This window comes from Siniperca chuatsi, linkage group LG2, assembly GCF_020085105.1.
Source record: "Siniperca chuatsi isolate FFG_IHB_CAS linkage group LG2, ASM2008510v1, whole genome shotgun sequence".
Classification (NCBI taxonomy): Eukaryota; Metazoa; Chordata; class Actinopteri; order Centrarchiformes; family Sinipercidae; genus Siniperca; species Siniperca chuatsi.
In genome coordinates, this window is record NC_058043.1 from 15,213,734 (window position 1) to 15,227,426 (window position 13,693).

At 39.9% G+C, this 13,693-nt stretch overlaps 1 protein-coding gene across 4 annotated transcripts in view; it reads left to right on the top strand.

Moving 5' to 3' along the window:
* The window catches only part of cacna2d2a (calcium channel, voltage-dependent, alpha 2/delta subunit 2a), a 148,385-nt gene that overhangs the window by 101,190 nt on the left and 33,502 nt on the right, over positions 1–13,693 (top strand). For all 4 annotated transcript variants that reach the window (XM_044216018.1, XM_044216027.1, XM_044216035.1 and 1 more), the window contains 2 exons: positions 6,885–7,016; positions 7,245–7,302. In XM_044216018.1, coding sequence (XP_044071953.1) covers positions 6,885–7,016; positions 7,245–7,302 — 190 coding nt within the window. The remainder of the gene's footprint in view (positions 1–6,884; positions 7,017–7,244; positions 7,303–13,693) is intronic.

The window sequence follows — 13,693 nt, forward strand, 5'->3', positions numbered from 1 at the left end:
GCAAACGTTGTCTGTCTGCCATTTACTGCTCAGCAGGTTGTGTACCGTGAGTTTTTTAGAGCTTTTTCACTGAAGCTGCCTGCTGCATCTGGAAACAGGGTTGATGCGAGTGAACCAAAACAGTTGCGGGCTGTAAAACCAAAACAATTAGCTGAAAGATGCTAAAAAGCTCCATAGAGCTGAGGGGAGCCTCAGAGTTGGTTGATAATTTACTGAAGGTTCATCACTACAAGCAACACCAATCAAATTGACTTAGTCATTCGATTAAAAAAATATGAATTAGCAGCTTTAAGAGCTAGATTCAGTAAAGTAGTCTCTAGTTGTAGTTGGAGTGTCCATGAAGACAGCAACAAGGAAGTTTTTGATACATTCCTGCAGCTTACATATATATAACATATTTCACCAAAATTAAATACATGCAAGAAAATGTTAACTTTTGTGATGTACCTATCTCAAACTATGAAGGAAATTAAGCAAAAATGTTATGCTTTGGAGAGTGGTTAGCAGTAATGTAAACTAAAGTATAAACAATGTGTAGGCTAAAATGCTTAATTATTTATGGGACTTTAATTAACAAGAGAGAGAAAAAATCCCCAAATCAGTGCCTAAACCAGCAGCAAGCTTCTACTTCCTGCCCTTTGAATGTTAGCCTCCATTTTGCTACTACACTGTCTGGTTTGGGGTTGGATCCCCTCTGGGAAGCTCCTGGCAAAGAATCATCCAGTTCACCTTTTGTAAAGAGCAAATTGCATGGGGTGTATGTAATGTGCAGTGGAAAATTGAATGCAACAGATACAGCAGATAGAGAGTCAACGCAGTGTCATATAAGATTTGAAAAGAAGAGAAAGATTTGCATCTGCAGGGTTTCATTTGAGTGAAACTACCTCTCAACTTATTTAAAATGGCTCTGGAGAGAAGTCCGCTCGCCTGGTACTAGAGGGACAAAGGCGACTTTTGATAGACAGACTCAGGTGTGTTCACAAAAGGAAAGGGAAGTGATAAGGAGAGAGATGAGAGTTATGCTTTGTTACTTAGTCGAATTATGTGCTGTGGCTCCAATTAGTGAATGCTCTCACTTTACTATCTGCTACATTTGTCATATTAAATTTATAAGCTGTGAATCTTGAGATTTGCTTCAGCTGAATGTACAATGTCGTCTTTTTGAGTGTGTGTGTGTGTGTGTGTGTGTACAGTACATGCAGGCTGTATTCGTTTCACATGCCCCAGGTTCCTTCCAGTGGAGGAAGCTTCCCTGTCAACCAGCTCACGCCACACTGGAGATCAACTCAGCCCCTCTCAACATCAAACCAGATTTAAATGTGTGGAAAAAAAGCAAAAGTGATTTGTGAAAGAAAAAAAAAACAGAAAAAGAGTAAAAGTGCAAAAAAAAGAAAAGAAAGCGATAGAGAGAGTGGGGATAAGGGAAATAGGATTTAAAGTTAAACCAAAAGAGAAGAAAGACAGTATAAACACTGCGGGCTGTATTTCTGTCGTTCATGACTTTACAAACTCCATCTTTCTCTCTCTGCCCCTCACCCATCCACCCCTATAGTGTGTGCCCAGTGAAGGGGCACTATCATTTACCCGCACACTAATTAGAACAGTCAGCACAGCAAACTCCACTTCACTCACCACCAGGCTCACAAATTACATTTCATGTGTTTGTTATTTACTGCTCTTCTTTAATTAGAAAAAATATTTGGAGGAGCACTCTGGAGGTGTAGTAAAATCTCTCCCTTCTGTCTTATTCTGTATATTGAATAATCATCCCTCCTCAGAGGAATTTCCATATGTCTACCCCCTTCACAGTCTGAGATTACCATTTAGCAAAACTGAGGTCCTCAATGACTAATACACTCGTACTAAATGCTATTCGTGAGTGAAACTACTGGAATCCTGCGCATTAATTTTAATTTTAATTAGTTAATGCTGCTGTTTCAGTTGCAAAGAAATTCTTGGAGACCATTTTGTAAAGTGCACTTCAAAGAATACAAATGAGGTTATACAGGATTTTCTGAACGTTCTTTTTTTCTCAACCAACGCTACAAAAAGACACATTTTCTCTGGGAAGGCTTAAACTTTGTTTTAGCTCGTCTTTGTGGATGTGTGAGCTGCTGCCAGTTCCTGTTGCCACCATTTCTTCTGCAGGATGAAATGTTTAAGGTTCAGGCTCTTTATCACTCAGTCAGGCCACAAAGCCGTCCTGAAATGAGAGGAAAGAAGGAGAGACAGGGCGGAAACAGGAGAGAGTGGAGATGGAGAAGGAATTGGGTTGACAATACAGAGAGACACAGAAGGAGGTGGTACATGCAGATGCAGAGATGCTGGTTTGTAATGACCTCGAACTGTGCATGAAGGTGTGGGTTTATCAAAGTGCATGTTTTACGGTGTCTGTTCAACCAAATTACAACAAAAACATTTTCTCACTTATCTTGAGTATTATTTGAAAACTGCTCACAGTGAGGTCTTCAAATTGTCCAGCGTAACTGGGACACTATCACTCGAAATACTTTCTGCTGTTTAATTTAGTAAATGTCACTTTTTAATGCTATGAGCACCACAAACAACCATTGTTTCAAAATCTAGAAAAATGTATCTAAATTAAACTATCTAACAATCTGTTTGCTGAATAGCAGAAGGGTAAGTGAGAAAATATGTTTTTTGAAATTGTGAACTGACCCTTTAAGTGAAATGACCAATGGTTTTCTGAGATAATCTCTCCTTACTCGATTTTACTGCCAAAAATTATGTGGAAAGCTATAAATTGTCAGTGAATTACAAACAATGTTAACTCCTCATATTTTCATGCATTAGTTGAGTATGAAAAATAACCTTCCCTTAAGATATGACTTTGGGAAAAATATGCTGTCTGTATATTAACTCAAGATTCAAAACAAGCTGTATTTGTCTCTGTGTTACCCCACCTGTCTGTGTGAGTAATGTCACCTATATGTCAAAGTAAGTAGAACTGAACTACAGCACTACCACTTCACTCTGTGTTAAAAGTAGAATATGTAAACGCTTTATGGCGATGACAGATAATGTTTATGACTCTCCAAAGGGACTTAGCTAATAGCTTTAGCCCCATTACCATTATGGATTTCTTATGAGGGACCACTTGTGTTCCGCTATGATGTATTACAGGCCACTGTGCCTTTTTTTCTGCTCTATGTGTACAGTAAATGCATGAACCTATTTATATAATGTTGGATTAATACAGGGCATAAGACGCAGATCGGTTTGGATGGCTCTTTATCTCGGGTATATCAGTGTGAATAGTCTGTGTATGGGGGTGTTGGATAGAATAGAGGTGGTGGTGGGGGAAGTTGAGAAATGATCTCACGCTGAGATGCTCCATAAATTCCACTCATTATTGTTTCCCTACTTGGTGTGCAGTCTTGCTCCATAAAGGGGTAAAGCCAAGGGTGCTCTAAATGTCAGGGGAGCGGCATGCTGATGAATTACCTTTTAAAGATATCAGAGAGAGGCGCGTTTCATGTGAAAGATGAGCCCAACACAGCGCTCGGAGGCCCTGTCTGCCTGTGTAAGCATTCCCCAGGGAAATTTGTCTTTTTATCAACTGTCCAGAGAAGTCACGGCATATCCTCATCGAATAAATCAAAGAGAATTAGTTTGCTATGTTCTCTTATCTCTGATGTGCCTGTTTTTCTGTAGAGATCACCTGCAGATGTTTCTGTCTGTGTGTATTTGAAGAGTTGGCCTGACAGTAGAGGTGGCTCACATGTGCATCTGACTGGTTTAGTTTCCACTAGCAACATGAACACACATACACTTTGGTCCGTCTTATTACACTCGATTGAAAGACCAAGACTGAGCAACACTTCCTGCCACCATCAGTAGATACATCATGCACACACAAACTTTCAGGAAACACACTGTAGCTCGTGGGTGTGTGTGCAGCCCTGAGCAACAATGCCTCTGATAATCCTTCTTGCATAGCCAGAGCCATGATGTTAGTCAAGGTAGCTGAGATGGTGCTAGTTTTAAACAGAGGTCGCAGGGTGTCTCTTTGTCCTTGGCCTGTCTAGGACAGCTATCATTACAGACCCAGTGCCTCTCCAGATAAGAGGACCCAGGACTTCACAGCACACAGGCTACCACAGCTGCAACCTGCTGTGATAGCTCATGCTTAAAGGATAATACTTTTTACACATTAATCAGATGGCTCTTTGACCACAGAGTATTGCATGTCGCCAGATGAAATTGAAATGCATGGTTTGGTTCCCTGATAATCTCCACACAAACATCAGTAAAATATAGCCACTGGTCTTGCTGAAGTGAATGGGGAGTCATGGGAGCGACTGTGGCAAGTTTGAAAATTCATAGTCAAAATGGCAGAGACACTGAGTCTCACTAATTTCTCTCTCTAGTTCACTCTTTCTAGTTCTTCACACCATCTGGACCCCTGGCAAATGTAAACACTGTGTTATATGAGATAGAGTATAAAGCTGTTTTACTTTCTAATTCTGGTAGAATGCAATTAGGTTTGCAGCAGAAATGTCCCTGGCACACATTCTTCAGGAATGAGTCACCAAATAACCACATAACAAAAAGCTGACAAAGCATTAGATTGGCAAGATAGAAAATATTGTTTTCCAATAAATCAAGTGATGTTTTACAATGATGATGAAGCTTCAGCTGTCCAATGACGCCAACTATAAAACAGTGATTAACAACTTGTTTTTCACCAGCAAGTTGTTCACCTACTAAGCAAAGGACAAAGGTGATCTGACATTTCTTACATAATTTGAAAACACGTCAAATAATCACTTCTTTGACCTCAATCATGTCTTAGATTCTGCCATGTACAATTCAGGAGTTTTAAGTGAAGTTTGTTTAGTGTTTTTGTTTTGTTTTTCTTTCTCCTTCCCTCATGGGCGAAAAATTGCCTTTTTGGGCTGTGAAAGCAGCCACTCATTCGTGTTAATTTCTGGGTTGCTTTCCATCAATCGCCCTCCCCCTTTCTCTGTGTTTTTATGTTTATCCCCATCTGTAGGGCTGCTTCTATCCTCCTCCATTCTTCCTTTGTGTTTATGTCTATGAATTTTGAGAAAAACATGTTGAGGAGCTCCCTTTGGTGATGGCAGCAATTTGGCTTTCATATATTCCTATCCTCCAGACACTGCTTAGTGCTGCTGTAGTGAGTGTGCGCGCATGTGTGTGTGTTTTTGTGCATTTGTTTTACAGGATGCTAGAGAGTAATGAAACTTAGCTTTTGTTTTGAGCTACAATTTTGAGCATTCGGCTGAAAAAATAAAAACAATATTATGATTTTTAGGTACTCTCATCTGATTGTGATTATTCAGAGGCTCTCAGCTTACAGTAAAGGAGGTATGCAGTGGATGGGGGAAGGTTGACGGTGCATTGCTTACCTCTAAACTGACAGCTCGTCAAAGGTTGAGCAGTAATTGAAAAGCATAGGAAAAGTGGATAACGATCGTTTATTTGTGTGAAATTCAAACAAGGGGTTGAGAAAAGCTGGCCTTGTCTGTTCAGAGGCTTGTCTATCTTTGGTTGGCTGACTAATTAAATCAGAGAAGCGAATGAAGTTCTCTTCAGCTCAGTGCCTCATCTTGTTTCCTCTTTAATCAGGTGGCTATTAAACCTCTGCACTCCCCATCTTCTGACTTCAGCTTAGCTATTAAACACAGACTGAAAGCATTTGTGTGCGTGTGTGTGTGTGGATGCATGTTGATTCATGTTGTAAGGATAGAAAAAGCATAATCTGCGTCAGAAAGTGAAAGAAAAATGAGAACAGTGTAAATACAATATAAGTTACAAGAGTCTGAGGTAGAGGCGAAACAAGACACATATTGACGTGGTAGTAGTGATATTCCACCACCAGCAGCAGCGTGTTATTCCCCTTCTTGTTGACTAGATGATGAATACCTCTCTCCACAACCATAAATTCATTTCACAGAGTATCACTGACCTGTGAGATATATCTGTGACCCTACGTTTTAACTCAAAACACACACATTGATGCGTTAAGCCGCGCATGCACAAGCAGACTGGTACTTTTTTTCTTTCTTTTTCACAACTTTCTCCTCTCTTCTCTCCCAATCACCAAGCACCCACACATCATCAAACACACATTCATGGACATTTGTAGAAATTGTTTGGATTTGACTGTTCCCAAAAATTCAGAAGTGCCTCCACATGCTGCGAGTGACATATGACCTCCTCCAAGGTCATCTCAGATTCCTCCTCTGCACTCCTCAGAGATTCCCCAGATTAGACTGATGCCCTGCTCAGACGGCTACCGCCGGCCGAGCTGCCTGCATACATCCATTCTTATGTGCTCAGCTTACTGCTGCTGGCCCGGACAAGGTTGTTCAGCAAGGAGAGTTGACCTTTGGGTTACTAACAGAGAAAAAAACCTGGTGTTTTGCATTTTGGTTACACTATATTTAGGGCTCATTATTTGAGTTATTTATTTAAAACTCATGGAATGTATCTGTTTAATTTCAATATTGAAAAACAGGTGCAAAAAAATCAATAATGCAAAACTGTGGGTTTAAATCGGATTATAAAAAACTATTTTCTGCCCCTGTAGTTTAAGCATTTAATTTTTTTATACTTACTTTGAGGGACTATGGCACATAATCAGCAACTCATTTACATTTTCTTCATTTTTTATAACCAGTATAATCTGAGTTGTGCTCATCACAAGAGGACCTTGTTTTTCTGAAAACTGAGCTTTATAGTATCCTCTTGGGTGAAAAACTGTTGCTTAAACTTTATCTTCTACTTTTGAAAAACCGAGCATTTTTCTGTGTAAACTGTTCAACCAGAAAACAATAAGACTTTACTATATTTGCCAATTCACTATTGTGAGTCTCATTGTGTGTGTGTTCCTACAGCCCCAGTCATCCTAAATGAGTTAAATTGGACACAGGCGCTGGAGAGGGTCTTCATTGAAAACCGTCGGGACGACAGCTCTCTGCGCTGGCAGGTGTTTGGCAGTGCCACAGGAGTGACACGATACTACCCAGGTAGGCTGCAGGGTACTGAGTCAACAGTCTGCCTTATAACTCACGGCAAGATAAAGTCTAAATTGACCCTAGGGCTCCTCGGCTGCAGAACATTGGCAATCTCTTATCAGATGGCTGTACTGGTAACTCGATAGACAGAATGAAATTATGATTACTTTGATCTAATCTGATCTGAAATATCCTACAGTGCACTGTACGGCATATAACTTGTTTTCTTGCTCTCTCCAGCCACTCCATGGAGGGCACCCAACAAGATTGACCTGTACGACGTCCGCAGAAGGCCGTGGTAAGTGTCCTCTTTATCAGGACCTGCATTCACAAGGTGTTTTGTCTCAGCATAATATCAGTGTGATTTTATTTCTTTTCTTCCACTATTAATGCCTACTGGCCAATTTAGGAAGAAAACAGAAAAAAAACATCCATTATCCTCGTCATTTTTGAACATTGAAGTAATTTTCAGGGGCATTTATTTCTTAAATTGGCACATTTGGAGTCTTCTGGGGCAATAATGGTGATAGAAAAAAATACACTGGTATTGTCCTTAACCCTGGATACACTGTGCTTCTGAATAATGAAATTTTCTAGTTTGGTTCATCATCCAAGAAACTAAGCTCCAGCCAGCTTTTAGTAATAATATAAGAGGAAGAGTTGGGTTTGGTATCGAGAAGTTTACTCACTGATTTGGGATTTACAGTTTAAGTTTGACTTTCATATTTTTATAGACAGTTTTTACTCATAATGACTAAATCTTAGAATGATTTGACAGCCTTAGATGTGTTAAATTCTTATATAAATTTCATTTGGCATATTTCAAAGAATATACATATTAATTTGCTGCATCGTACTGGTCCAGATGAGTGATGGAAAGCATGAGCTCCAGCTGAGCATTGAGAGTAAAGGGAATTGTGTAGCTCAGAGCGGACAGCCTCTAACCAATACAAACAGCAGCAACAGCAGCAGCAGAGTAAAAGTGCAGAAAATTGCAGAAATTTAACTTGTCATTGCAACACCTGTGCTGTCAGGAGCAGCACTGTCATGCTGTCTTAAAATTGTGACAAACTGTTCTGATCTGATCTGAGTCTACACACATGCTGTAAACACATTCGATTTTTGATTTGTATGTTATAGTAGAGGCATAATCTTGTGTCCATACACTTTGCCACTGCTTATACTGTTTGTTGTTATATTTAAGATCATTTGAAGTCTTAAAAATCTAGTTGTATGTAACCTACTTACATACAACTATTTTGAATTATTACATGCACTTCACTAAAATACAGTAAGCATTAATGCAGCTATTATAAAAATGTTTCTGACAATTTCTTTATAGAAAATGAGTTTTAAAAAGGACATAATATTTTAAACATATTTTCCTAAACTGGGTGCTTAAGGCATATCTGCACATTAGAGGGCTTTGTGAATGTGACCACATTTACAAAAGAAAGGCTTTGACTCTTAAATCCAGCCTTGCATTAGGATTCCTGTACAGTGTTTTGTCTCTGGCTGCTGTAGACCTCCTGTGCTCCTTTCAGCCCAGAGCTAAATTAAGCATATTGTTTAATGGAATGAGATCAAAACGTTTTCCTGACCTGTGTTTATCTCAGTAAGTGATAATGTTGATGCACTGTCTTTTGCTATGAGGACAAAACAAGATAAGGGCTAATGTTTTTGTTTAAAGTGCCCACCTTTGCGTGTGCAACGGCTGATCCCTGTACAGAGTGCTGGGGCAGGCGAGTGTGACAGGCTGGACAGAACTAGGCTACATTGGGCCAAACAGCCCCTTCACCCACCCACCCAAGCTTCCTGTCCACCCTTACACATTCAATCTACCTGCCACTGTCACATCGGCTTTGTGGCAGCCCTGCCTGTTGCCTGGTTACAGGTTGGAGTGAACTGGACATAATCATGACAGCAATGTTGATTAGACCTGACCTCGTTTTCCATCTCTGTCTCGGTCCAGCTCAACCTGAGTGGCTGTTTGAGGTCAGGCCAGGCTTGTCAGATGAAGTCAACAAGCTCAGACCAAACAAACAAAAGACAAGCAAAAGAAGCCTTCGCATTCTGATGAAATTTGTATGAAACTCAAGATACAAAATACACAATCTTGGCATCTTCAAATTTAGCCACGTCTGAAAGAGAATGAATGCATTTATTTTTAGAAATATTATGGAGATTAAAGCCCAGTCAAGGTTAAGTTTATTAATCCATAAAAACATGGAAATAACTGTGCTCCCATCCTAATTAACCAGCACTGGTTATTAAAACACACAAAATAAATACCCATGACATAAAACTATTGATAAAAATAGCATACAACTACACTCCGTAACAAAAAAGAACCATCCAAACAACAACATAAAAACAAAACTAAGATTAAAATAAATTAAATAATAAATAAATAATTAATTAATTATCAAAGTTTACATTCTCCTTACTGTACTTACTGTTCTGTTGTATTGTTGTATCCCCTGTTAGATAAAAGAGAGAGAATAATCAGTCAATCACTAGAGTCAGTAATTTTTGGACTGTAAATTGTAAGTATATTCAGATTTAACTGAAGAATTTGATCAGTTTTAAAGTGATAGCAGGTACTTATTGGGGTGACACTTTTGTTTGCATTTAGATCACCAATTGTGCCTTTTAACAAGCCTAACACCTCAATATATCTGCAGTACAATCATCAGACTAACAAGGTGTTCACTGACAATTTAATTAACACCAGAAGTCTCCCTAGTGCTCCACTGTCACAGTAGTCAACACTATAAACATGATAAATGCTGAAAAACACAAGGCGCCGTGTAGCAGGACCAGTTAAAACACAGATCCTGTCTCTGATCCGTCAGCGCAACAAACCAGAGTACATCCGAGTTAAATTCTCTTACACATGTTTTGACTGGGGGACTCTTCCTGGAGACAGGAAGGAACAAGGAAAGAGAAAGATGATGCTGAACGGCAGCAGCATGTGTGACAAGGTTAGACAGAGAAAGAGGTGTATTTTTGCGCAGAGGAACACCTTGTCACCCCCCCGGTCCTCCATGTTTGTCACGTCTGTCGAGCTTTTCCTCATGTCGGAGCCTTTGACATTCCTGTGGCCTGTTGCTTAGCAACTTGTGCCCAGCCGTGCTGAGTGGCGGGGCCATGGCAGGGAGTGTCATGATATGTCAGGTCAGACTTGTGTGATTATAGTCTAACATGCTGTCTCCTCGAACTGACATTCTCTGGAGAGGTCGGCCAATCACGCACGTTACAAAATCAGTCCTCTGGGGTTAGGTAAGCCCATCATGTGTGCTTATGTGATAGCAGGAGATGGCAGCATCCGTCATGAGGACAGTAACACAAACAGCAACCTGAGCATTTACACTAAGTCATACGGATGTTATGATGAACACAACTCTTCCATCCACTTGTTAAAGTCAAACTGAAATTTTAAATATAAAATATAAACTTTAAGTATACTGCAGCTATTGTGTATATTTTTTCATTTTCTTAAGAGAATAAAATAGTTCTGTTTGTGCGGTGCATGACTGAAACACATAATTTTGAATAGTCCACATATCATTGCCTATCAACCGAGATTTGAAGTTAGACTCTGTAACTTTTATGAAATTACAACCACTGTGGCCACTAGTGACAATTACAGGTACATGCTAAGTATAACAGTAGCACAAGTAGACCAGAGTCATAGTGTGCAAAATGTCAGTTACACAACAAGTTTGCTAACATTGGCCACCATAAGCTACTGGTCAACAAGTAAGACTGTAACAGCAAAACCCCAGAGGATGTTGAATTGAGCCAGGGTGCGTTTTATTGCTCATTAATATAGCTTTTCATTTGTAAGAGAAAAAAAGTGTTATTTCTTCTACAAAGCTAGTGTTAGCTGTCTCTCTTTGGGTCCAGTTGTGGTGATACTGTCAAACTTCACAGCAACAGGTAGTCTTGTAATGCAGTGATTCCCAACCAGGGGTACTTGTATCCCAAGGGGTACTTCTGCAGTTACCTGAGGGTACGTGGAAAAATTGTGAGACTCAGATAATGAGCTGAAAAAATAGAAATTATGATTTGATAATACATATCCACATGTTTGTGTTTAGGAGTAAAATCAACACACAGTAAGTTTACAATTTGTGTGATGCTGATCTTTATAGTTATTGTCAATAACAATAACTTTGAGTACTACTATGGTAGTGTGCACAAGACATGCCTCAGTTTTCCATGAACCTGAGTCAACTGTAAGTTGATTAAGACTGCATAAAAACTAGTCAGAAACACAGAACAATACCAAATAGCCATCCCATCTATCAAAGCTTATGATAAACGGGTACTGATAGGGCTGTGGGCATACGTCGGACAGAAAAGATTGGGAACCACCACTGTAACGAACAATTTTTAGTGCTCACCCACACAGATATTAGAACCCTGGAGCACACTGATGTAGGGAATGCTACATGTCACTGCAGAAAAATACAGTAAAATTTAGTAATTACAATTTTGACTAAATAAATACACAAGTCAAAGCAAACACCAAGGACAAACATGTTGGCTTGAACGACATACAGGCAAAAACGACTTAATATGCATGTACAGTAAATAATGTACAAGCACAGGCAAACACACACAGTCTCACACATCCTCCCACACACCTATCAGCACTCCTCCCCTCACAAACTCACAGATACATCAGATTACATGGGCTGATATGCCAGATAGATACTGCAGCTTCACAAATACCTCTATAGTATGTGGAATACACAGATGCAATCGCAGGAACATGCTTCAGTAACATTTGCACTGACACTGTCTCCGGGAAGAGTCCCCCAGTCAAAGAGGTGATTTACTATGGAGAGTGAAAGTAGCGGCCAGGATTCATGGCCAGTTTGTAGCGTAACAGACCTGCAGCTACTCCAGGGGCGGATGGATGGCGGCGTGGCTGACCAGGTACACCTCTGAGGAAAAAGATCGGAGGGTCGCCTGCCTCTACAGATGGGCTCTCTCCCTGTCTGCTCCCCCACCAACAGCCACAGGAAAATTAATGGTCCAGTCAAAACACTTAATTGTCTCCAATTGCTCTGACATTAATTATTAACATTGTCCATTATAATGTCTGTTCGTGTTATCAAGGGAGGCGAAGCAGAGGGTGAAGTGAGGGAGCTGGAAAAGTGAAAGGACAAAGAGAGAAATAACCAGAGACAGGCATGGAGTCCTGTTAGCCAAGCGTTGCAAATATCCCATTACCTCCCAGGCTCACAACAGCATGTAGTCTATATCACATATTGATTTCTTCAAAAAGTCAATCTAACCTCTTTGTAAATATTATGACTGCTGGTCAATCCTCGAAGTTGAGGCTCCCCAAAATACCATTCCCAATATCTGGAGCTTTGCATCCTCCTCCTTTCATTTTCTTCACCCCCACTTCAGGGAGAAGCAAAGTCAAAAGAAAGACCAATATGATATTGGTGAGACTGAAGGTGACACAAGGCTTTAGCAGCTTTAGTCCCAATAAAATATTTGACATTTCAGTTTGAGCCAATATGTGAGAGACACAGCGGGAGACATTTTATTCCATCTCACAGAGCAACAGTAACAGACTAACACTTGTCTACTAATAATTGATGCTGATGTATTCCAATATGCATGATTAATTCAATATTCTCTACTTTTTTTCAGAAAGGAAAGTGGTTGAATTTTTAGCATAAAATTTTGTGTGTTCTTATTACCGAAAATATGGAAATGTGAATCTTGGTACCACCGTTTCCAATAATCAACAGAAAGTGGAATAAATAAACGGCAGACAACATCTCTTTCTCCTGCTGCAGGCTCTCTGGGCGCCATCCTCCTATATTTTTTTATCTTAATTCAATCTTTATTCGCCTGCCACATCCACAGGAGCACTAAGAGAGCAGCAGTCCATAAAATAATAAGCCCATCAGCACAACACAAATCCACGCACACATGGGAACATGCACACACCTAACACATCTAAACGCACACACTAGAAGTATTGCCGTGTTAGAAACAGTTCTCCCATTTTTCTGCGGTTAGTCTGTTTACATCTACTGTACATGATGCATGCATATCAGAGCTCACACTGTGAAGAAAGTTTACATTACAGTGGAAAACACACATACACAATACAGATGGTGTAAAGACAGTACATCCCAGTCATTATTTATATGCACTGTACAATGCGGCCAATAAACATGGTACAAAACAAAAAAAAAGTGAAACATGAACACACTTGCTGCTCCTGCCCTCTTACTGTAGCACAATACAATGAGCCTAAGCCACTCCATGTATCATGCTACATGTATCTAGTATGTATGTAGTAGATAATTCCTCCAATTTAAATGTAATGCACAACACTTTGTGTAATGGGTCAGGGTGCATAAACACAATCTCCTGAGAGAGTTAGCCCCCCCGGCACAGTTAATGTATTGATTTTACAGCGCTGCACCATGATAAAACTATTTCATGAATTCCAATGAGACTCCTTTACCAGTGTGCTGCAAAAGGAGCAAAATACAATCATCACAAGGCAGAATATGTCATTGTGTTTATTGCTTGTATAATGCATTTCTTTTAGATTTATGGGTGATGGTGGTGGGTTGTGAGGGTGAGGTGGCTGTGAATGTTGCTGCTTTAATCTCCTCTCATTTAGAGCGCCTCGTTCCACCTCAGTG